The sequence below is a fragment of the Equus asinus genome, chromosome 4 (assembly GCF_041296235.1).
Source record: "Equus asinus isolate D_3611 breed Donkey chromosome 4, EquAss-T2T_v2, whole genome shotgun sequence".
Taxonomy (NCBI): Eukaryota; Metazoa; Chordata; class Mammalia; order Perissodactyla; family Equidae; genus Equus; species Equus asinus.
Window position 1 is genome coordinate 111,946,861 of NC_091793.1, and position 26,260 is coordinate 111,973,120.

Below are 26,260 nucleotides of genomic sequence, written 5' to 3' on the forward strand. Positions count from 1 at the left end.
TTGAGGAAAGATATCATGGAAATCTGATTTTAAAGTACTTATTACAGACTAACTTCGTCTCATTCAATTATTACCATATAGACCTGAAAGGAGTACAAGTGTACATACTATCTACTGTAAACAAAAATTCTCGTCAACTCGTTAGCCGGAATTACAAACAAAACTTAGTAATTATATAATATATGACTCACGCTATATAGTTTGTATAGTGACCTCATATACCTCACCGATTTGAACCTCAGAATAACTCTGTGAACAGAGTAGGACTTATGTTATCATCCACAATATACAGATGAAGAAATTGAGCTGTGGAGATGTCGAATGCCTTCCTTAACATCGCAGAAGTTTATGTGGCTGAACTAGGAACTGAGCCCAAGTCTGCTCACTCTAAATCCAGTTTCATTTATTTTTTTTTTTGTGGATAACATTCTTTCCTCTCTACTAGGCTGCCTCAACTTCATCCTCTCCAGTGGATTTACTGAATGAGCAGTGAAATCCAAAGAAATACGGATAAGCCATCAGTCCCTGATTAATTTAGAATTAATTTTTGCCGGGAAAAAGTAATGATGCATCCACGTAGCACCTTTTCAAAAAATGTTTGCATTTTCTATCGGACATCTATGCCTCATATACTGTCTGATTCCATCCAAATTTGTTTTTCTCAACTTGCTGCTTAGGTGTTTTAAAGGAAAATATTCATAGTCATACCTTTTAAAAAGTTTGATGTTAAATTTCTCGAGTGTCCTTGTAGTCAACACTTTTGCTAGAAGAATATCAGGCATATTCAGTTTCTAAATATGAAAAACCTCAAATCACATTGTCCGAAAAACACTAAGCTCTCAGAGATCCTGTATTATGGAATCCTTACCCCATGTCCTAAGGGGGATGACTTCATTTCTCACGTATATTCATAAAGCTTTGCCCTGTACTGCTGTTGTAGACTGTGTTCTCTTCTAACGTCACAAAGAAGGTTAGAATCCCCATGTACACAGGCTTTGCTATCACAACCAGAAAAATGCCTAATTGCATCTGTCAACTTAAAATGTCCTTTTCTGGGTTAAAGAGAAGGTGAAGGGGTGGTGGTGTGGCAGGGAGGTGAGCAGCCAGAGCTGGGCAGGACACTTTAAATGTCCAGTCACCAGGCTCCTGGAATGCCTCTAACACTTAAGATCTAACTCTTAAGAAGCAAGGGTCCTGGGAGTTGAAGAAAAGAAAGAAGCACGTTTTGCTGGTTTGTTAGACAAGCAGATGGGAAACCACCCCAAACTTTCCTTTCAGGGAAGTGGAAGAAGTGAGACTCAAGAAGGTCTTCAGCGTGTTGGCAAATGGTCCCAGTTTGAGAAGTGACTTGCAAGCAGGAGAGCCAGGTGGACTGTGATGGAGTGCTGCCACAAGACTAAAGCATTCCCACCCCCCAGAAAAAAATAACAAAGCATTTCCTTTATTGTGAAGCTCGACCATGGCTCACATAGATATTTATAGTGTTGACTTCTCTGAGTATTTTCCCCACACGCCAGGGAATAGGTCCATTAGGCAACAGGTCTAGAAGAATTGGGTTATTTGCTTTGTCACCTGAGTATTTTACCACTGGCCATGCCAATGTGCCACTTGGTACCTAGATGAATCCCTCATTTTATCCACGTTCCAATAACTGAGGAGCTCCGTCTCTGACCTTGATAAATTCCTTGATAAAACTGTATTTACCAGCAGCTTCCAATATCACCTGAGCCCTCCCATCCTTTAATGTATAAACTGCTTCTCCATCCATCCCCGTTTATTATCTTGTCTGTAACTAGACATTGCTTCCAGAATGCATCCCCTGCAGAAACTAGGCCTTTCCACAGCAGGATCCGACAAATCCGCATCAATGTGGCACCACGCAGATTTGTAAAGAAGCAGGGACGCCTAATATCTCTCCCTGTGACATCTGGAGAAGGACAAGTAAAGACCAGGTACATTCACCAGCTGCCACTCAGAGCAGCCAGAGAGTCAATTCACTTCCCCAGCCTCGTGGGTTCCTCTGTGAAGATGCATGGGAGTTCCCTCCTCCTGCTCGGGCCTGTGTTTGTTCCCTCGACTCTTGAAAGCCAAATTGCCTTCAGTTCTTGGGACCCTTTCATTACTGTTTGAACAGGCTGGGGACTGATTGCAGGATCTCGTCTCCATTTTTACCTTGTCACCCCCGTAAAGACCAAAGCATGAAAGATGCTTAATGCCACTGTTTGCCGTGAGAAACCCACTTTTAAAATGCGACTTTGTTCAGTGATTGTGGTGGGGAAGGCTCAGTTTCAGATACGGTCAGGTAGTCTTTGAGGAGGTGGGGTGGATCCAGAGGAGAACCTTTGTCTGATGCGAGAGGAGAGATGTGAGTCTCTTCGGAGACACTAGATGGCACAGCAGCTCTGAGCTGGCGGCCTCGGGAGAGGCTGGGCTGGTTCTGTCATTGCTGCCACCGGCGCGAAGATGCACCTGGGGTGGGAGAGGGGCTCACATTTTGATTCACTTCAGTGGGCACGGGTTGGCCTCACTGCCTTTTGCTCCCTCTGGCCTCCTCCCTGGCACCTCTCTCAACTTTCAATCCTAATGACATGTCGAGGCCCCAGGGGACAGTGAGTTTGCTCTCTGTGAACCTCTCATGAATGCTTTTGTTGCCCTGCTAACTGCGAATCTACTCATTTTTTAAAGTAAGTCTCTTCACTCTTTGCAGTCCTGACTTCTCTCACCTCGTTAAAACATTTGCTGTAAACAGGACCCAAAAGTTCCTTGCTGCCTGGGTGGGTTGCCAAATGACGGTGGCCTGCCCTGTGATTACACTGACCACTGTAAACCACGGGGTTGGGTTTTTTTTCTTTTTTTCCTTTCATTTTGAGCGTTATTTAGGACTCAGAGGCTGCACTGTTTCTCGGCTTTGTTCCATTCTGTTTCAAATGGCTGCCGTGGGTTTCTCCACGGCATCCAGCGAGCCCCGGTGGAAGTCTTTATTTCTCCATATTGGTTATTGATGAATGGAGGACCAAGGGGTATAGTAAGCCTCTGTGTGGGTCTTTGTGCAGGTGTGGTGGTCCACACCCCAGACAGAGCTGCCCTTGAAGGCAGGGGGGCCGTGTTTCCTGGGAGGCTTTGCTTTATGAAAGGTACCCCACTTCCACCTGCTAGTCGTCCGACTAAGGAGGATTTCCCAGGAATGCAGCCCTCCCGAGTAGTTCCCTCCTGGGATTGCTGCCACTCCCTTTCCTCCTCCGTGTCTGCCAGGAGGGCCCAGGACCTTCACACACTTGGTTCTGCTTCCTTCCCAGCCTTTCCCTGGGCATTTGTCTTAAAGAGCAGATCTCAAGTTTTCCTGGCCGTAAACCCTGCCACTGCCGACTGCTCAGCGTGGGTCATGGGAGAGGGGCCCGCTACCTGAGTGGAACAGTCTTTTGATGAACCCCTCTGACCCTCTCCTGCCCTTGTCTTATCAACAATGCTATCTTCCTCCTGTGGTGGTTTTCTTCGGTGAGTGTGAAGCTGTGGCTGCTTCTAGTCGTTTCTCAAACATTCTCTTCCTATCTGCTCCCTATCATCCAAGAATTCCTAAAACTCTCTGGTCTGCTGAGAGTACTATTTGATGGTTTGTCATGGTGGTGCTGCTTGTTTTCAGTGCTGTTTTGGACTTTAAAGTATCTTTCCTATCAGACCTTTAGCATGATAGACAAAAATCTGGCCCAAAAAGGACCCAGCCCAATAGGTTTGGCTTGGTGTTTGATGGTCACCTCTGTCCAGGCCCCCCATTGATCTTGACTTACTTAGAATGGGTAACTTGAGTGAGTCTAAGATGGTAATTTCTTAAAATGGATGAATAAGTCTACAACCCTACAGGAAGTATATCTTTTCTCTCATTTCATGGGATTTAGAGTAAGAGGTGAGGTCCCACATTTTCATCCCATCTCCTCCCTCCATTAGTAATGTGCCATAACACGAATGTGTGCTGTATCTGAAGTGAGTTGTGTCAGGGGCACCTTGTCTTACTTGATCTTCAGTGGGAAGGATGACAGGGCATAAGCGCTGTTTCCCTCAAGCCACAAAACGAAAACTGATCCATGAGACTGCTGCCATCTCCTTTGGGCAGACCCTGAATTCAGCGTGAACTGTGAGAACTCGTGCATTCGTTCATCCGATGAGCCGTCCTGGTAATAATGCTGTCCTGTATTTTGCCATATTTCTAATGTATCAGTGCTTCATGTGTATTAACTTGTTTGATCATTATAAAAATCCTATTTATTACTCCCATTTTTACAGATGTAGAAACAAGGCATTAGGCCAACTGAGCACCTAGGACGTTCCTGATTTAGATCTTAAATCCAGTTTCTGCTTCCGATCCAGTGCCCTTTGCACTACCAGATGCTGCTTCTCTTGAGAAGAGCACTCTAGAGTTATGGATATTTAAGCAAGTAACATTCTTGACAGTAGGTTGTCATCACCGCAGCAGTAGGACCACATGCCATGGAATAAAGGTTGGGGAACCGATTTTACCTAGGAGAGAAGACAGCTGAGCTGGGCTTGGGGCAGGGGAAAAAATCCCAGGCAAAGAGAGGAGCGTGTGAAAAGTCTTGGAGGCATAACAAAGCATAACGTGTCTGAGGGGTGGAGAGATGTCTGGTGGGGCTGGTGGAGGGAACAGAGCCATGAGCAAAGATGTGAAGAAAAGGGAGATAGACGAGTCTGGAAAGTCAAATGGAGATCTGCTTCAAAAGAGCCTTGTGTGATTTTGAGGGAGCACTTCTGGACAGAGTGAGCTTGTGGTGCTTGTGGGTTGTCCGGCAAGAGATGGCCAGGAAGCTCTTAATGCTCTGGAAAGAGGTCTGTTTGGAGATAAGGATTTAGGGCTCAGCCTTCTGTAGATGAAAGTTGAGGATTTCTCCAGGGAGAGAAGGTGGAACAAAATGAGAACAGAGGTGAGGGCAGAGCCTTGGGGTACAGCACAATTCAAGAGATGAACAAAAGAACAACTGACCAGAAAAGACACTGAGAAGAGATGTTTAGGAGAGCAGGAGGAGAGCCTGGAGTGGGCAGCATGGGAGAAGGGATCTTCAGGCAGTGCTCAATGGTGTGGGGCAGCGGGAAGTTGATTAGGTTTCAAGAATAGCTTGAATGCTGCCATCTTTACCTGTCTTCTCCCACACTGTGGTGCAGGTCCTAAGACGAACTGTCATGGCGCAAAGGGAAGCCTTGAACCACTAGGTCAAATTTTTAATATGCTGCATTGAGGATCTGACAGAGTTCTTCATTGTACGTTTTAACTCTTGGACGAAATATATTTATTTATTTATTTATTTTGCTGAGGAAGATTTGCCCTGAGTTAACATCTGTTGCCAATCTTCCTCCCTTTTTTGGCTTGAGGAACATTTGCCCTGAGTTAGCATATGTGCCAGTCTTCCTCTATTTTGTATGTGGGTCACCACCACAGCATGGTCGCTGACGAGTGGTGTAGGTCCACACCTGGGAACCAAACCCAGGCTACCGAAGTGCAGTACTCCAAACTTAACCACTGGGCCATGGGGCTGGCCTCTATAATCGTTTTTAGTATAATAGGATTTGCAGATTCTAAACTCAATGCTTTTTTTTAATCTGTAAGAATTGATCAGTATGGATTTCACGTTGATGTTATGTAAACGCTCCTCCTAAACTCATGGAGATCTGCTCCCAAAATTCCAACTTTGAATCTGTCAAGATTTTAGAGCTAAATTCTAACCATTTCTTTTCCCAACTGAGTTTTTCTCCTCCCTCCATAACAGCCTACCCCACAAAGGTGAGCATGAGACTTGGAAACTGTTTTCTCTTTTAGCCAAGCTTCTAGGAGGGGCCATGCGATTTGCAGCTGATGTCAAGTAGCCAGAACAGCAGGGCTGCTCCTCGTGCTGGAGAGCCGTAATCCTATTACGCCTACCTTGAGACTTTCACATTAGCTGCCTCTATGGTTGTAGATGGACTGAGGTGACTCAATTGACTTTTAAATCCGGAAGGGTCCTAGTTTCAAATTTCCCATGTCTAAGTCAAGTAGTAGATTAGGCCCCTTGCTAAGAGGGCCTGTCTCCTTCAGAGTCCCTGTGGCCATATCTCTTTCTTTGCTGTCTTTATGAGTCCCATACTTTCTAAGTTCCACCAGTAAGCACTAGATTGGAGCACAGTTGTGTCCTTCAGTGATGATCCTTGGCGGAAGGTGAACCTGGCTGGCATCGCCCTGGGTCATGGATTTAGTACCTGTCTTTGCACAGTCAGGATTAGGAAATACATCCTCCGTTGATCCTGTAAGAGAAGGATGTCATATTCTTTTGTTCGTGTTAAAGCTGTCCTTGAGAAGGTAATGTGCAAGGTATGCAAAGAGTTTTCTTCCTCTCATTAGCCCCCAGTTGATCTGTCATCTTCCTCGTATTGTAATATGGATACAAAAATTGTTTAATCCAATTAACTATTTACAATATTTACAATTCAGTTTGATGGCTAAAAGTACTTATCTAATAATTGACTAAGTTTCAGAGGTAATTTGCTGGATCAAATGTCATACTTTATTTGTAAGTTTGCGTTTCTTTCTTTTTTTTTTTTTTTGAGGAATATTAGCCCTAAGCTAACATCTGCCGCCAGTCCTCCTCTTTTTTTCTGAAGACGACTGGCCCTGAGCTAACATCCATGCCCATCTTCCTCTACTTTATATGTGGGACGCCTGCCACAGCATGACTTGACAAGCAGTGCATAGGTCCACACCCGGGATCCGAACTGGCGAACCCCTGGCTGCCAAAGCAGAACATGTGAACTTAACCCCTGCACCACTGGGCCAGGCCCTAAGTTTGCATTTCTTATGCAAGAGTTTGAGTTCTGAATATCACTTTACTGGATTTTTTTTTTCACTTAAATAAATATGCAAATATCTTCACGTTCGCTGCTTCCTTTAGCTCTCACATCTCTTTCAGGAAGGTATCGTACCCAGTTTACAGATGAGACTGGGGCTCTGATGTCACATAGCTAGTGAATGCTTACGCTGAAGTTAAACTTAATTTTCAGACTCTAAACTCTCTTTAGTACACCACCACTCCTCGAATTATTTGACCAAGACACACTTTTTAGAATGGAATGTAATTCAGAATGAAATACCATCAGAGCTCATTAAGGTTTAAATGTTTAATATACGGTAACATTGAATAATACTGTAAATTGTTGAAATTTTAGGATAAAATGCATAAAATAGACTGACGGGTTATTTAAGGTAATGATCATGACTGCAGCCATTGGCTGGGGGTGTATGCTTCCTATTTGTCAGTGAGGAGATTGACTTCCTAGTGCTCTTAGAATTAATGACCCATTTGTTTGTTTTTAAGTTTCAAAAACATAGTCGGGATCTTTATATTGCAGAGAGCAATAGGAAGTCCAAATTCCTGACCAGTCATATCTATTATCATTGACATATGGGTACACACTGTTAGTGATTCCAGAAAAATTATCGACATGAAAGGTGATGAGGAATCCATCCAGTCTTCCCATGCCAAAATGCCCATAACACCCCCATACTCCATCCTGAAAGGCAGATTACTGGATCCTAGTTTTATGATAAATTATAGGAAAAAACTTTACACTGATTAACATTGCATGGAACAGGGTCGTTCATGGAACAAAATTTGGGAAATGTGAATGTATACCTCCCTACTTTCTCTCTCTTACTAATCCCAGGCACTTACTTGCCTTTGGCTCATCTCATGCCCTCACCTCCTCTTGGGTGGGTAGGAAATGTTGAGTCTGTCTACATCCATTATTTGAATTCTCTGGTAGAAGGATATTACATAACCTGAAACACTAGTGAGAGCAGCACTATTGTTCTGTTAAGCTAAGATATCACACAGGATCGCAAGGAATTTGGATCAATCAAGCAATTGATGAAACCAATTGTTCCGAGTGGTGTTAGAAGACAAGTTTTGTCATTATTGATTAAGGTGGTAATGAAAAGCAATTTTTTTAGAGTAACCATCCACAGAGTGAGGGATAAGTTAGGCAGCTACAGTGTAAGCAGAGAGTTCTTCCCTCAGATTGGAACGGAGTGGGGCTGTATGCACATCTGATTTCTTCCATGTCCTTCTATCAAGGAGTACATTTATGTCAAAAACCCCTTTAGCGATTATAATGGCGTAATCTTTCCCTCTGCCAGTATCTTTTTATAAAGATTTCTCCTAAGAAATCCCTGAACTAACTTACCCCTGAACCCATTTCTATTTTCAAGCTGTAGTGATGACGTTTTTCTCATTATTTCCTTGTTACTTTTCTCTTTATAGACCTGGCCAGAGGACTGTGGATGACCTAGAAATTATCTACGAAGAGCTCCTTCACATTAAAGCCTTATCCCACCTTTCCACCACTGTAAGTTGTCTCTGACTGAGCATGCTCAGGGGGACTGTGAGTTAAATGCACTGGTGGGACTGGAAGAGAGTATTATGGTATGTTGCGTGGAGCAGGAACTCCTGAATTCTACCTCTTAAGTCTCCCCACTCTTTCTCATGAGATGCTAAGGAAGTTACACCCAAGAACAATCACCGAGAGCTGATTATTAGTAGCTGCCCATGTGCCCTAAACTCCAAAGCAGTGTGATGTGAGTAGGATTGGAACATGGGCTTCATCCTTCCAAATCCGAGCCTTGGAACCTGCACACAGAGACAGGAGAGTCAGGCCTTTAAGAGGGACTTGAGACCGTTCCGTGAAATATAGAGCCGGAGGGAGGAAGGAGAGAAATCAAGATGACCTATCCTGGCCCGAGGGGCTGGCTCTGCCCAGGTTTGCTGCCCTCTTCAGAAAGGAAGCAGGAGGTTCAAGAGAGCGTTAGTTCAGATATGTTAGGGCAGAAAAGCAGTACCTGCCAGTGCAAAATAGCCCAATGGCTCCATCTGACTCTGAACTTATACCTGATGAGGGTGTTTAGGGAAGCAGTGGACGGAGATTTGGCCTCTGAATAGGGGCAGATACGCCTCCTAACGTAGGAGGTTCTCTATGGAGAACATGATTTCTAGGCAACACGAGTCTCCTGGATGCTAACAATTCAATAAGGAAAATAAGAAGAAAAAGAAGAAGTTTTAACATTCATGGATTATATCCAGTAGCCCCCCCTTATCTGCAGGGGGTACGTTCCAAGAGCCCAGTGGAGGCCTGAAACCACAGATAGTACTGAACCCTATATATGCTATGTTTTTCCTACACAGACATACCTATGATAAAGCTTAATTTATGAATTAGGCACAGTAAGAGATTAACAACCATAGCTCCTAATAATAAAATAGGACAATTATAACAATATACTGTAATAAAAGTTACCGTAGATCTTAGCAACCTCAGCATTTGATTTTTTTTTTTTTCATTATTAAGTCAAGAGCTTTCAGCTTTTCACTTAAAGGAAGCACTTTACAGCTCCTCTTGGCCATATCTGAATTGCCAGCATCACTACTCTTGCACTTTGGGGCCATTGTTAAGTCAAATAAGGGTTACTTGAACACAAGCACTGCAATACCCTGACAGTGGATCTGATAACCGAGATGGCCGCTAAGTCCGTAATGGGCGGGTAGCGTATACAGTGAGGATACACTGGACAAAGGGATGATTCACATCCCAGACCAGACAGAGCGGGACAGCACGAGATTTCATTATGCCACTCAGAATGGCATGCAATTTAAAATGTTTGAATTGTTTATTTCTGGAATTTTCCATTTGATATTTTTAATAGTCAACCATGGTTGACTGCAGATAACTAAAACCACAGATAAGGGGGGACTACTGTACTGAATTCCCTCAGCATTATCTACATGCCTAATTTGTCTTTCATTCCCAGCTCACTTGGTGATGTTATGCTGTCATGTAGTGGCAGTGCCGATGGTCCCTGCCCTGGGGATTCAGGTCTCTGCCGAGAGCAGTGAGGCATTCGCCACAACCCTGAGCAGAAGATCCCCAAACCTTTTGCCCTTCGACCCAGACAGAGTTGTCTTCACATTCCTCCCCCCGTACTACTTGGGGTCTGGAAGCTGCCTCACCTACATGGAGTATGCAGGAGTCTGGTCCAGCCCAGCCTCCCCTCCTGCCTACTACTGCCCGTGTCATCCTCACTCTCTCCGTGGTGAGACAGCTCTAGTGCCTTGGACCCTCACCAGGGGAGCTCCTGCATATGTAGGGGCAAGCAGCTGAGGCTCCATGAGCTGATGCTGTAGAGGGAAGTGAAGGAGGACCCCTTTTCCCACCCATGCTCCTGGTCCTCGGCATGCACGTGTTCTGATTTTCCCAATCTTGGTGGGATTGGGAGGATGGTGGGCAGTCTCCACTTCTACCTCCAACCCCAGGGACCCAGGCACTGAGGAAATTCTCAGGTTACTTGATTCTTAGGGACGTGGAGCCATAATTTGGAACCATAATTTGGAATTTAAAAACAAATTAGCTATCTAGGAATATAAATCTGCTCACATGTTTAAGCTTAATTATTTAGCTTCAAGACATTGGATTTTCCAACATCTGCAATGATGCATTATGTGTGATGCAAGGAAGAGCCTCTAATAGTAACAGCATCATATGATGTTATAGATGCTCTCACCTTCTCGCCCAAGATAAAAGGCAGAGAAATTGCTAGATCATACGTGTGAAGCCATGTTTTAGACGGTATGTAGGGAGATTGTCTTGTATGAGTTAGCTTATGAAATAGATTTTGTAAGAGCTTTAAGAATCTAGGGGCAGATTTCTGGAAAGTGGTTCTGGATGAGAGTAGCAGCGAGCGAGGTGGGAGATGGCTGTGTGGGAAGAGGGTGCAGTTCGCACTGTCTGGAAAGGGAACGAGCCCCTTCCCCCGTCAAGTCCGGCCTTTCATGTTCTTTCTCTTTTTCTTCTAGGTGAAACGGGAGTTGGCAGGTGTTCTCATTTTTGAGTCGCACGCCAAAGGAGGAACCGTGTGTAAGTGACAGCTGTCGTGGAACACGGCACCTGGCCAGCCCCCTCGCGAGCATGTGCCGTGGGAACCTGACTGCAAACGCTCCCCTTTCTTGGGCCTGGGTCTGACCGGGCAGGCTGTCCTCTGGCACTTTTGTGGTTCTCGGCTGTGATTATTCCCTGCGCGTGTCTGCTATTGCGCAGCACGGTGGTTTTCTGGTCCCAGCCTGGGAGCGGTTGCCAGCCCGAGTTGCCACTTGCCCCCGACCCTACTGGCTCCAGGCAGTCTGTAAAGAGGGTGGGATGAAGTCTCTGCTCTTCAGGCAGGACCCTAGGCAAGACCTTTCACGGTGACCTCACTTCCATTTGTGGCTTTAGAGGAACTAATCTATCTCGAGCTTGCTAGTTAAAATGTTAAACTCTCCTGCTTTCTTTTCCTTCTGTCTATCCGCTATCAGCTCCAAGCCTGAGAGAATTTCTTTGCCCCAAATACTTATGCAGTGTTAATATATAGTATCTCTCCAGAATCCAGGTTGTAGTTTAATTCTGTGATCATATTTGGAAGCGAGAAATTAAAATTTGATATTAATAAGCATGAACAAAATTATTTAGGCTGGCATTTCCCACATGTCCTACAAAATTTTTTTTGAAAAACATTGTTAGTGGTCTACTCCGGTTAGGAAATGCCACCTTCCCTAATCTCTCTTGAAGAATCATAAGATGCATCAGCACGCTAAGGTCCTCAGAAGTTCTGCAAGAAAGAAAAATGTTCATGTCATTTAAACTGACGCTGCCTAGACCTAGGGAGACATGGAACGCTTTTTTAATGGACACCTGTTAAGTTTTCCAGAAACAATCTCTGGAAAATCTCACTCTTTGTGTTAGTCAAATAAGCAGAGAACATGAATTGTAAAAGCAAAAAGAATTAAAAATTATATTTCAAAATGTTTTACTTTCAGTCCTCGAGTGTTTCCAACACTGACGTGTCTTAGTAAGAATGTCCTTTCTTTAAATTTTAAAGGTTTACTTTAATTCTTTTATTTTTACAATCACTGATGACTTACAACTTCTCTTTCATTCTTTTCACTCAAACTTACTGATTGTTTTTATTTTATTATGAAATATTTAAATATTTCAAACAAAAAAATAGAGATTATTACTAACAGCTTTTTAATCTTTATCAAACCCTGACATTATGCCAGATTTTTTTCATATTTTCTAAAGAATGAAATTATACACATACAGTTGAAGGCCCCTTATTTCCTCCTTTATCTCATTCTTCTCCCTCCCTCCCCAAGGTAACTCCTACCCTACAGGACATAGTTATCATTCCAACCCATTTTTTAAAACATATGTGGATATGTATTCATAAACAATATGTAGGGCTGATTTGCATGTTTTCAAACTTCACATTACTGGTCAGATTACTTTTAAAAACTATTTTCTGTAGCATAATAAGCTTTGATGAATTGTGAGGGAAAGTGTATTTATTGCTTTAAGAAATGGATTGCTGGTGAATTGATCTCTAGTAAATACCTATCTTAGGGCATAGCAAGTAGTGCAGTATTTCTGTTCCTTTCATGTTCTATAGAAAAGGAAATCATATTCCATCTGAATAAGTTAGTATTTGCCAGTAATGTTTTTTCCCTTCTGGAATAAATGTGTAATTCTGGGGACTTACAAATGATGGTTTGATGAGCTGTAATTTATATTGATGTGCTTCCATTCTTGTCATAAGGCTTTTCATCTTTTTGTATCTAGTGTTCAACCAGGGGGAAGAAGGTACCTCCTGGTACATTATTCTAAAAGGATCGGTGAATGTAGTCATTTATGGCAAGGTATATATATGTATATATCTTTTTCTTTTTGAAGCTTTATTGTGCTCCATTTACTAGCATCACTTTAAGTATTAACAATGTAGTGCTACGATTAAACTGCAACAACGTTGTTACTCGATGTAGGAAAGACATTATAGCATCTCTAATCATAAGCCATCCTACTCAGAGTTGTATTGAACTTTCTGGGGCTCATCCCCTTATAGATATAATGTATACATTTAAGTTAGGCCCTAGCCCATATTGCTCAATGAAAGAAAAATGAAACATTATAATTGAATTATGTGACCCTCCTTTGGTACCCCTGCGTACAGCTCATTTATATATGCAGTGTTTTAGGGGAAAGGGTCTGTGGTGTGAGGCGGAGGGGTGTTTGCCCCGTTTCAGGGATCATCTTCTGAATGTTCTGCTCTCTCCAGGGTGTGGTCTGCACCCTGCATGAGGGAGATGACTTTGGCAAGCTAGCACTAGTGAACGACGCCCCGAGAGCTGCTTCCATCGTCTTGCGAGAAGATAATTGCCATTTCTTAAGAGTGGACAAGGAGGATTTCAACCGAATCCTGAGGGTGAGTCTAAGGCAAAGTGTGGCTGAGGGACATCCCGTTTATCCTTTTGTCAGATAAGTGAAGACTTGATCGTAGTGTTAATTGAGCAATACTGTGATTAATGAATGCTCAAGGAACAAAAAGCCTGGGTTACAAACCTGGGACATTCAATGTGCTGGTGTGCGTTCTGGGGTCCAAAGGTGACAGTTCAGTAAAGCTGCACAGGTGGCACGCTGTGCTGGACCAGATAACTCTACACACATCTGAACCAGTCCATGAGAACTGAAGAAAAATAGGGATTGCCTTGGCAAAGTGTCAAAGTCTGAGACGTTTCTCTTTGGCAATCCTGTCTTCCCTTTTTGTGTCCTTCCTCCGCTCACCCTCCATGTCTTTCTCCATCCTAGACCTCCTTTCCTAGCCTCTACCTCCTGTCTCTTCTGGACCTTTCTCAAAGATCCGAATCTCAAATCTGAGCCTTTCTCATATCACCACACACTCTCTTGATTTATTGAGTAATTATGTTTTAGTGCGAAATAACATCAATCATGGGTTACTCCAACCAAACATTTTCATTGCAAGCGCTTAATGTCAAGTCGATTCACGCTAAAAGAATTTCAGATATCGGCAAGTAGGTGAAGAATAATGGAGGTGGTAGAAGGAGCCATGAAATTGCACTTAAAGTTGGCTCTGCAGATGGGCCTAAGGTAAACTTGTTAAGGTTTGTGAGAGTGGATGATGTTTAGAAGAGATGGTCCCTGGTCTTTTGCCACCAAGCAGGTCCTGGTTCTTTGGGAGCAACAACCCAGCTCTGGCTGGTAGAAGCCTAATTGTGGACTGCTGGGGATAATGACAGTGTCCCATCGCCCCAGTCCTCTCAGGTGGCCTGCAGTCCATCTCACCCCAGCTTGAGATCACTCATTGAGACTGTTCCCTCTAGGATCACTTTGTTCCTTTCCCTTGCCTCCTGGCTCACAGAGCAGACTCCCTTCTCGGCCTCTCCCAGCCTTAGCATCTTTCTCTGTCCTACCCTAGAGTCCTAAATGCAGCTTCTGTGCTTTCTGCTACGTTTGACATTATTCAACGATGATTTACAGTGTCATTCTCCATTCCTTATGCGTGGACACCTATCCCTACACAGCCACATTTGCTTTTGGTGGCAAAATTTCTGACAGCAAAATTTCCCTTAGGAATGTATTCTCTTACTGCAGAGAAAGTTAAATTAAAAATTATACCACTGACTAAAACAGAAAAAATACCACGTGGAATTTGACTTGATTCTTATCTAATCTCTCTTAAAATGAGAACCAAATGATGAGAAAAAGCACATTAAATTTTTTAAATTAATTGTTAAAATGACATTGAAATTTAGAGGTAAACTACTAACTCTTTGAAGTTTACGCACATGGAGTTTACACTCAGCCAAAAGATTCTTTGAAAGAATAGATTAAGTAAGACCACTATCACTGATGTAACTTATAAAATTATTCAAAATCACCAAATAATGTTTTTAACACATTTCAAACTGATTTTTTAAAAAATAACAGTGTCTTTTGATTAGAGAGAAAAGGTGCTACTCCTGTGAAAACTAAATACCCTCAGAAGAAAATCAGAATGAAAGAACTTTGCCACAGCTGAGTGCTGTTTGCCACATCTTTTGATAAGAATCGGTGCATTTGCTCTCCCATCTTCCTGCTCTACCACCCTCTCTGAAAGGTTTCTCAGAGCACAGCCACATCCTCTCTACTTTGCTGTTTTCCTGAATCCAGGCGGGGTGGGGGTGGGGGAAGCAAAGTTTTAAAATCACATGCCTCAAACCTCATCTGGTCCTCTCTGTGACCATTGGAGCCCTTGACTTTGAAAATGACTTAATTTGTAGACGCAACAATTAGCATCACAAGCACCAAATGAGTTTCTGAAGCATTTGAAATTTTTTTCATTGTCTGAGCAAACAGCAGCATCTGTATGTGGTGTAATTTGTATTTGCAGGACGTTGAGGCGAATACAGTCAGACTTAAAGAACATGACCAAGATGTCTTGGTGCTGGAGAAGGTCCCAGCAGGGAACAGGGCTTCTAATCAAGGAAACTCACAGCCTCAGCAAAAGTAGGTTTGCGTCCAACACTGCGATTGCCAGACTATGATTAACCTTTTCACATGGTATCATCATTTCTACAATAGCATGGTCTCATTTTTTGCGGAAGATGGCAATGCGTGTAGCTTTTTTTCTCTCTATTGACTAATCACACATCTTGTGGAGTATAATGTATCCATTTCTGGCACTGCATTGAGCTTGGTGCTGCCTAGAGTAATTCAAGGGAGAATATTCCTCTACTCTAAAAACGCTCTTGGTATACAGTGTCCAACTGTAATAGCTTTGGAAGAGAAAGAACAATGGAAATGGGAATGCTGGGCAGCTCACAGGATACTTAGGCCCCTAGGTGATGAGAACCTTTGGTATTTGAATTTCATATGGAGGATTTCTCAAGAAGTGTTTTCATCTTGTTATCAGAGTGAGCATCTTTAAGGGAGACCCAGACTTCCAATATAAGAGAGTCTGTTGATTGCAGGCCAGAAGCATCCACTTGGCCTCATCCATACTTATTCCTGCTAATGCAAAAGGGCATTTGGTTCACGTTTCTCAGGTCCCCTGTTTAACTTGAGTCTTTTTCAGTATTTCTGTGTTCAGTTCCATCTTTTGCTGCAACTTTCTGCATGAGAATTTTTCATCAAATATACCAAGATTTGAATGATAGGAGAATTAGGAAACGTAGCTCTAAGAAATTGTAGAAAATTACAGAATCTAGTTTTTAAAATAAAGATTAATTTACAATCTTGGAATAATAAAAACAGCAATTCTGTAGCTAAAGACACGTTACTGAATAATATGTTGAAAAAGAATACACCCCGAGTAATTTTCCTTTGTTTGACACATAAATGGGGTGTTTCCTTTAATCAGGACACTCACCATAATGGATGCATTTTTATTGTTTAGACTAAAAGCCTCAGACGTTTTCATCTGGATAAATCAACATATTTTCAAAGAAGGCAGGAAGAAATATAATATTGTTGAATAGTCATAGGATATTTTATCTAATCTTTATCACAACCCCTTTTAACAGATGGAGAAATACAGGCTCAGAGAAGCAAGTTGCTTGTCCAAGATGATAAAGCTTATAATGGTAGAGCTGGGACTCAGGTCTGGCTTGACCAACTTCAGTGCTTTTGCTCCTTCAGCCTTGCAAGTTATTATAGCAAAATACGATATCCTCAACACTATCTCGTCAACATTGTAAACAAGTATATTTCAAAAGGGCTGAAATAAAATAGACTATGTAAAAAACTATCCTTTGACTTACAAATGTATAAAATTACCATCCAGAATCCTTTATTATTTATTTTTCACTACCATTCATTCTTGAAAATGTTCTTGCTCAAGTGTTTTCAACAGTTGTCCCTTCAGCCCACAGAGGAAGATGAGAATGAAAACATTTTTTATGGAATGTTGGGACTACCCCCAAAGATTTTCTTTAGTGCTCTTAAATATAACTAGACCATTTTACAGGGGTAATCTGCATTCTTTAAAAATGCCTCAGATGGCTCAGGACAATTTTGCTACCTGGAAAAGTAAGCCTTGAAAACTCTCCTTAACCTTGAAACATTTCACCAAAAGGTCGCTGGAGGTCCCTTTCCTTCGCATCTTTATATCGTGGGGAAGTGATCAAAAGTGTTTGCTTGTTACAACATCTTGCATTCAGAGTGCCCTCCAAATATTGATTGTTTTAATGAAATCAAACTAAAGGGAACAGGAAAGGGGAGGCCATGTGCATTAAATTTGTTTTAGACTTGGATCTGATTTCCCTTGTATTTCCTTATTCGTGTCCTGTACACCGATCCAAATTTCATCTATAATTCAAAACCTTGTGTGTGTTCACACCACACCATTTAAGACATATCAATGAGTACAAAATAATGCACCCACAAAATCAGTTCCTTGAAGAGTAAAAAGCCACTCTCTCAAGGGGTCATTGTCCACGTTGAGCTTTTCCATACCAGACCAGAGTTGGAAAGGGGGGCTGGGTAAGTGAATTTAGGCCTGATCTTCTGGAAAACTTCAATAACATGACAACAACCATGTCTATGGACGGACTTAAAATTTAGGAACCATTATGGCCTCTGTCTCCTCAGAAATTGTGCTTTTTGAGCTTTTCAAAGAGGGTCACCATGTTGGTGCTAATAATATTATTGTTTGGATTCATTTTTCTCCTGAGAAATCCAGAATAGTTTATGTATACATTTTAAACTTTCGAAACTGCCTGACTCTCCCCAAGCCACTCAACTCTGAATGTGATAGTAAAATGTCAATAACAAGACAGTATTTCTCATGATGGATACACTAGATGGAGCCCTCATACATTTACCATTGTGGATATCTTCTGCTCTGTGCTTAGGTGGTTTTCTTAAGAGAGAATTTGAAAGCTCTCCCTATTTTAGTTACTGAGTTGCTTTTTCCTTAGACTAACAACCACCCAGTTGCTGAGCTCCATCTTGTTTGCAGAAAAGGTCTCTTTCAGGTCCCCCTCCCCCACCTCTCTTTTGGTTCTAGGCGCAGATAGAAGTGTCCTCATTGCCACACTTGGGGGGAGGAAAAGATCTTCTGGCACAGTCTTAAAACTTCACAGCTTGGATAGTGTAACCAATTGGGGCTCTCTTGAACTTCAACTAGAGTAGCTCCTTGGTGCAGTAAACTGAAAAGAGCCACCCTGTCTGGTCTTCAAGTCCCTCAGTTAAACAGGGGTCAAGAAGTAGGCTCCCAGCACTGGGCAGCCTGAAACAAAGCAATGAAGTGATGTTTCCGCCAAACCCATAGCTGCCAGATCCCAGCCGGCTATGTCTGGCCAGAGGCTCCCTGGCCCTCCCTCTCCAGAGATCCCTGCCCTAAGAGAATGTCACCACCTGAACAGCCATCTGTGGAGCTGAGAAGAGGGAGAGGATGAGGTGAGGCTGCCATGGCAGCTGTACCACTAGAGGGAGCCTTTGACAGCAAAAGAAAGATGCCCTGGCGTCCGAGACTGACCAGGTGGGCAGAGCTTAGAGAGGCCACTTTTCTCTAGTGACATGATAGGATATCTGGCTTGCCACTCAGGTCTTTATTCTTTTTGACCAGACGTAATACCCTAGCTAAGAGATATCCAAACAAAGAACACCGGAATGTGAAGGCAATCTTTTATCAGAGTTAAGCTTTTGACAAAGTAACAAATTTCAAACTGATGTACCAGTCACATACCCAGCTGTGGAGCTTGCCCCTTATTAGCAACATGTCCAATGCCATGAGAAATAACGAGTAACTGGTTTTCTATGTTACGTATTTACACTCTTATTTAAATAAAACTTGTTTTCAGAAACAAGCAAGCCCTTTTCAGAGGGGATATTAAATTGCACAGCTGACTTCCTGTTTGTAAGGAGGTCCAGGGACCTGGACGGAGCCTCTGCCCCGAGCATCTTGCTGCACAGGCAGAGCAGCCCTATGAGACACACACTTGTGCTCTGAAGCCAGACCTGGCTCACAGCAGAGATCTCACATTTACTAACTCTGGGACCACAGGCCTAACGCCTCCCCTCGCTGCCCGGTTTCTCCATCTGCAGAATGAAGATAATATTTGACTAGCAGGAGTAAAGATGACGATGTCATTCAATGCCCACCTGGTTGTCTGGGGCCTCGTAAGCATTTGACAGATGTTGAATGCCCCCTCCAACTGCAGTTCCTTGTTAGTTAGTGTGGCCAGATGCTGCTCCTTTTCCAGCTCATCTGGTGAACGCTGTCCAAAAATCCTGTATTTCAGGAATTATTGAATGAACTCAGCAATTTTCTCCATTTTAGTGTTGAATGTCATTTATAGATATGCCCTCTCCTTTCCTCAAATAGTCATTGCCTATTAGAGGAAAAACCCTTGTTTTCTACCTTATTTACTTTGAGAAAGAGGTCATACTTTTGAGATTAAAGTAGATAATTTTTTTCTAATTCCCCTGCTCCTCCTCTAGGCTCCAAAGACAGGTTTCCTCAAAGATTTAAACTCTTCAGCTTCCTTTTGGCCCTGAGTGCACACACACGCACACACAAATGCACACACAGAAAAGCTTCAGCTGCCGGTTACCTTCCAGGTAGACTGCGTGTGCTGCTTCATTCAGTACCAGGGCTGATCGACTCGCTCTCCGTTTTTCACGTCGCAGGGTCATGTGTTGAGTGGGCTCCTCTTCACTCCCTCGGACAGGAGGTGAAGACTATGAGACTAAATATGTTAGAGACGTTCTCGGGATCTCAGCACACTTCCTGCGAGGTCTCAAACAGGCAGGGAGAGGGTGTCGGTGAGGAGGCGAAGAAATGTGGGTTCTCCGGGAGCTGAATTCTACTGCTGCTTTCTGAATAGAAGAGGATTTTATTTCCATTGTTTCTTCCCTGTCATTTTGCTTCAAGTGAAATGCCAAGCGGAAAAGCAAAGTCTGAGTTTTGGGTTAGGAACGCCAGATCATCTTAATGTCTTCTATACAATGTGTGTATGGTGTTCATTCCATTTTGTTACCATCGTGAATATGACTTTGAAATAACCCACGTTCAATTTAAAGAATAAATCCTCTCCTGTTGATTGAAGAGCCCCATGGATGGATCTTCTTAAATAATGGCTAACACACCCCCCGCAAAATAATTTATATTGGACATTGAAATAAATTACATGGATTTTCTACTGATGTTTTATTTCCTATTCAGATGCTACTGGGGTTTGTTTGTTCATTGGTATTTTGGGTTTTGTTTTCTTTTCTCTTGTTTTATTCTCAGCTGCCTTTCCAAAGCACATACCAGCATACAGTTGGGAAAGACAGCACTCCAGAAATAGGCAGGGGAATCCAGTGTGGGAGTGAAATTTTGCTACAAGTGACCCATATATGGATAACCTGGTTTACTGTCGCTTCCCCTCGCCAGCTCCCCCTGCCTGTCCTGAACTGCCCTGAGATACATGTTCCTTTCATTCCCCTTGGAACAAATTTCTCAGTTACCAGCCTGCGAGCCACTCTAAGAAGTTCACTTTAGTTCCGCGTAGGGAAAAAAGAATTAACGTTTTAATAACCACTTCACTTTGTGGCTTTTCCGTTGTCTTCCTGTGTGACCTCTGCAAGGTACGTGGTCTCTCTCACCTTAAGGTGCATATGGGCCAGAAGTTGTCAGCATGGTTCCCTGGGATCTCAAAAATAAACAATGTAGGTATGTGAAAAGTTATTTATTAATGATTTGCCCACTTTTAAAACCTAATGATGTTTTTATTTCTTATCCAGGTATACTGTGATGTCAGGAACACCTGAAAAAATTTTAGAGCATTTTCTAGAAACAATACGCCTTGAGCCAGCTTTAAATGAAGCAACAGGTAAACACTTAGAACAGTTTCATGTATCCATTAAATCCATGCAAAGCATTATAAAAAAAGAAAAAAATCCTGGGGCCAGCCCGGTGACGCAGCAGTTAAGTGTGTGTGTTCCACCTTGGTGACCCGGGGTTCACCAGTCTGGATCCCAGGTGCAGACATGACACCACTTGGCAAGCCATGCTGTGGCAGGTGTCCTACATATAAAGTAGAGGAAGATGGGCATGGATGTTAGCTAAGGGCCAGTCTTCCTCAGCAAAAAGAGGAGGATTGACAGCCGATGTTAGCTCAGGGCTAATCTTCCTCAAAAAAAAAAATATATATCCTGAGTTCATTCTCAGTGTGTCTAGCCAAAGCAGTTGTAGAAGGGGATTATATGCATTAACATTAGAGGAGCATCCTTGTGTGGCCCAGTCAGGGAGTAATCCTTCTGACCGTCCTCTGCCCACTCTAGCCCTGGCTGACCTTTATAGATGGCTTAGTCTCATTCACACATATTAGGAGTAGCCTTCCATAGGCCTCTGTTAGGTTGCAATTTAAATCCTGCCTATTCCCATAAAGGATTTGAAGCTGCCTACATGAAAAGCCCGACCTTGCTCCAACTGGGAGTAAAATGGTTCTCTTTGTGGCTGTACCTTCTCGGGCTGCCCCAGAGTATAACTAAACACCACTGTGCAGCTTCCTAGGGCTGCTGTAACATAGTACCACAACAGAATTTATTGTCTCACGGCTCTAGAGACTGGAAGTCCAAGATCAAGGTGTTGGCAAGGTCGGTTCCTTCTGAGGGATATGAAGGAGAGTATGTTCCATGCTTTTCATCCAGCTTCTGGTTTGCTGGCAGGCTTTGGCGTTCCTTAGCTTGTAGGCGCATCATCCAGATCTCTGCCTTCTCATTCACATGGCGTTTTCCCTGTGCCTCTTCACAAAGTCTTCCCTCTGTGCCTCTGTCTCTGTGTCCAAAGTTCCCTTTTTTATAAGGAAACACTAATGACGTCATCTTAACACCTGCAAAGGCCCTATTTCCAAATAAGGTCACATTCTCAGGTCCCGGGCGTTTAGGACTTCAACAGACCTTTTTTGGAGGACAAAACTCAACCCATCACGCCACCTCACAGTAAGCCAGTCTTGTTAACTAAGACCCAGAGATTTGAGGGTGCGTGAGATGAATCTCACCAGTGAGCTAAGTGTTCTGAGTTTTTATATCATTCTCCACCTTGGTAACCATCTTGTACGTGACTTTGGAATGGTCCACATTCAACTATTTTTTCAAATCCTATGCTACTGGCCTGTCTCTCAGACTAATGGGTTAATATTTCAAGCACACTGAGCTCATAGAAGAGCATTTCTCACTGAAAGAAGTTCAAAGATTTATCTCAAGAACTGAGTGGTAGTTCAGAGTCCATTTCCATCCTCTTTGCAAAGTTATCGTTATTATTATATATCTCCTATAAGTATTTTACCACTGATTTACTTCCTATTTTATCTCCCCATTCCAGTTTCTCATTCTTTAAATAGATCATCTGAGGGGTTTTTTTATGTAGTGAATTAACTGGGGAGCAGTAGATATAAATGGTAGGATCTCTGGCTCCAGGGCAGTTAGTTTCACTTCAATATTTGTTGAGTCTCTTGTTGGGCAGCCACTAAGCTGGATGCTCTGGACCACGCAATGTGAACAAGAAATCAGCCTCCCGCCCTCAGGAAGTTTGTAACCTACTAGAGGACAGAAAGGAATGTGCAAATAGCTTGAACATCAGGCAGAATGTGGTCCGTGCTTCAGCAGCACTGACTGGCTGAGGGGACCAGGCAAAATGTCATGGAGAATATAGCCTTTAAAGTGGCCCTGAAGGAAGGCTGGTGACTAGTAACTGGAGATGGGGACAAAGCCTTCCACACTGAGGGACAGCATTAGTTCTGACCTAGAAGTGGACAAGGGAGAACAAGTGTTTTGCTTTTCTAGACTATCAGATACATAAGTGGGAGAAGGAAGGTAAGGTCTGAGAATTTGGGTACAGATCCTGGATGGTCTTAAATGCAAAACCAAGCTTTGGGGAATAGTTGAAGATGTCCAAGCAAGGAGAGTGTGGTAAGTTTTTCTTGAGAAAGGAAACCCTTGAGGGACCAGTTAGCATCTTGCTTGCTTCCAGGAGGCATACATAACCTCAAATAAACCAAATTTCCAGGACCTAAGGTCAGAAAAAATATATCAGATTTTTCCCATCTGATTAACTGTTTGCCCAGAATGTGTGATTGTGTAATGCGAGAAACAGCATCTTCCTTAAGGTGAATATTGACTCAAAAGGGAGATTCTGGTACATTAGAGACTATGGCATCTAAGGAAAGATCTGTAAGATTTGATGAAGAACAAATGTATCTTTCTTTTAAAGTCACCTCTAAGAGAAGTAGGGACTAGATTGTTGCTTCTTAAAAAATTAAAGCCTAGAAATCAGTGTGTTCTGTGGCTGGCACGTGGGATGTGGTTCCTGACCCTTCCATGTTTGATGTTTGAAGTAGCTTAACATCATAACTTAATATCAAACTTCATTACCAACAGTTTTTCTGATTTTATTTTCTCACAAATAGTGTTCATGACTTGGAGATAGAGAATAAGTCAGTATCCTGCTCATAATAAAAAATAAGAACGTGCCACACAGTCATTCTGTTTACTAAAAGTAATCCTGGTTCAGGCCCATGAAACTCATGGATGCAGTGGGCTGGGGGACCCTTGGCATGTGTGTTTTACAATACAGTGAGAAATGTCAGAGTTGACAGTGAAACTGGTTTACATCATAGAAATGAACACCCCAGGGTTTGCCAGTACCTTCTCTTAATTTACCAAAACATCTATTTTCTGCCTAAGAACTATTAGTTTCCTAGATTTTTTACTTCTATGACCAGCATTTGTCATCGAGTGACTTGAGAAATCATTTTCTAGTTGGAAATGATTTTTTAAAGTCTGTTCTCAAGGAAAGCATTCGACAAGATCCAACACCCATTTATGATAAAAACCCTCAGTAAAATGGGTATAGAAGGAAAGTACCTCAACATAATAAAGGCCATATATGATAGACCCACAGCCAACATCATACTCAATGGACAAAAGCTGAAAGCCATCGCTCTGAGGACAGGAACAAGACAAGGGTGCCCACTTTCACCACTCCTATTCAACATAGTACTGGAGGTGCTGGCCAGAGCAATTCGGCAGGAAAAAAAAATAAAAGGAATCCAAATAGGTAACGAAGAAGTAAAACTCGCGTTGTTTGCAGACGACATGATCTTATACATAGAAAACCCCAAAGAATCCACAGAAAAACTATTAGAAATAATCAACAACTACAGCAAAGTAGCAGGGTATAAAATTAACGTGCATAAATCAGTAGCATTTCTATACACTAACAATAAACTAACAGAAAAAGAACTCAAGAACTCTATCCCATTCACAATCGCAACGAAAAGAATAAAATACCTTGGGATAAACTTAACCAAGGAAGTGAAGGATCTATACAATGAAAACTACAAGACTTTCTTGAAAGAAACTGACGACGACATAAAGAGATGGAAAGACATTCCATGCACATGGATTGGAAGAATAAACATAGTTAAAATGTCCATACTACCTAAAGCAATCTACAGATTCAATGCTATCCCAATCAGAATCCCAAGAACATTCTTCACAGAAATTGAACAAACAATCCTAAAATTCATATGGGGGAACAAAAGACCACGAATTGCTAAAGCAATCCTGAGCAAGAAAAACAAAGCCGGCGGAATCACAATCCCCGATTTCAAAACATACTACAAAGCTACAGTGATCAAAACAGCATGGTACTGGTACAAAAACAGGTCCACAGATCAATGGAACAGAATTGAAAGCCCAGAGATAAAACCACACATCTATGGACAGCTAATCTTCGACAAAGGAGCAGAGGGCCTACAATGGAGAAAAGAAAGTCTCTTCAACAAATGGTGCTGGGAAAACTGGACAGCCACATGCAAAAGACTGAAAATCGACCATTCTTTTTCACCACACACCAAAATAAACTCAAAATGGATCAAAGACCTAAAGATTAGGCCTGAGACAATAAGTCTTTTGGAAGAGAATATAGGCAGTACACTCTTTGACATCAGTTTCAAAAGAATCTTTTCGGACACTGTAACTCCTCAGTTGAGGGAAACAATAGGAAGAATAAACAAATGGGACTTCATCAGACTAAAGAGCTTCTTCAAGGCAAGGGAAAACAGAATTGAAACAAAAAAACAGCTCACTAATTGGGAAAAAATATTTACAAGCCACTTATCTGACAAAGGGTTAATCTCCATAATATACAAAGAACTCACACTGCTTAACAACAAAAAAACAAACAACCCGATCAAAAAATGGGCAGAGGACATGAACAGACATTTCTCAAAAGAAGATATGAATATGGCCAATAGACACATGAAAAGATGTTCATCATCGCTAATCATCAGGGAAATGCAAATCAAAACTACACTAAGATATCACCTTACCCCCGTTAGATTGGCAAAAACATCCAAAACCAAGAACGACAAATGTTGGAGAGGTTGTGGAGAAAGAGGAACCCTCATACACTGTTGGTGGGAATGCAAACTGGTACAGCCACTATGGAAAACAGTATGGAGATTTCTCAAAAAGTTAAAAATAGAAATACCCTATGACCCAGCCATCCCATTACTGGGTATCTATCCTAAGAACCTGATATCAGATATCTCAAGAGTCCGTTGCACCCCTATGTTCATCGCAGCATTATTTACAATAGCCAAGACGTGGAACCAGCCTACATGCCCAGAAACTGATGATTGGATAAAGAAGATGTGGTATATATACACAATGGAATACTACTCAGCCATAAAAAAAGACGAAATTGGCCCATTCACAACAATGTGGATGGACCTCGAGGGCATTATGTTAAGCGAAATAAGTCAGTCAGAGAAAGACGAACTCTATATGACTCCACTCATAGGTGGAAATTAGTATATTGAGAAGGAGATCTGAACGGTGGTTACCAGGGAAAAGGGGGGGTGGGGGGAGGGTACGGAGGGGGAAGTGGTGTACCCACAACATGACTAACAAAAATGTACAACTGAAATTTCACAAGCTTGTAATCCATCATAACATTAATAAACAAAAATAAATAAATAAATAAAGTCTGTTCTCAAGGGTTACTGCATATGCATAGAGAACAAGAAAGCCACTTTGAAATTTGGGTGCTGGGTGGTTACCATGCTGAGTGACCAGCTCCCCAGCCTTGGAGTCCCCTACTCAGATCTCCACCTTAGCAACATTTAAACTACTCCTTAGCACAGGCTTTATCAGCAAGTGTTACCTCCCCTATCCTCAGAGAATGTATAAAACATATAAAGGTGACTCTAGATGTTAAATTCAGACTAGCCAAAATCCTTTTGTACTTAACAAAAAAAGTTGCATGCAGCTTCTGTATGGCACCTTCTCTGACTCAGTATAATGGGCCTGAAATGACTGCTGACACTGAGTGACAACTGAATGACAGCTTGGGCTCACACTCACCACTTAGGTT

At 42.4% G+C, this 26,260-nt stretch overlaps 1 protein-coding gene across 16 annotated transcripts in view; it reads left to right on the forward strand.

The window, feature by feature from the left end:
- RAPGEF4 (Rap guanine nucleotide exchange factor 4) overlaps nt 1-26,260 on the forward strand; it is a 299,972-nt gene that overhangs the window by 223,759 nt on the left and 49,953 nt on the right. For all 16 annotated transcript variants that reach the window (XM_070508109.1, XM_070508118.1, XM_070508117.1 and 13 more), the window contains 6 exons: nt 8,298-8,382; nt 10,881-10,941; nt 12,679-12,755; nt 13,172-13,318; nt 15,284-15,399; nt 20,623-20,711. In XM_070508109.1, the coding sequence (XP_070364210.1) occupies nt 8,298-8,382; nt 10,881-10,941; nt 12,679-12,755; nt 13,172-13,318; nt 15,284-15,399; nt 20,623-20,711 (575 nt within the window). The remainder of the gene's footprint in view (nt 1-8,297; nt 8,383-10,880; nt 10,942-12,678; nt 12,756-13,171; nt 13,319-15,283; nt 15,400-20,622; nt 20,712-26,260) is intronic.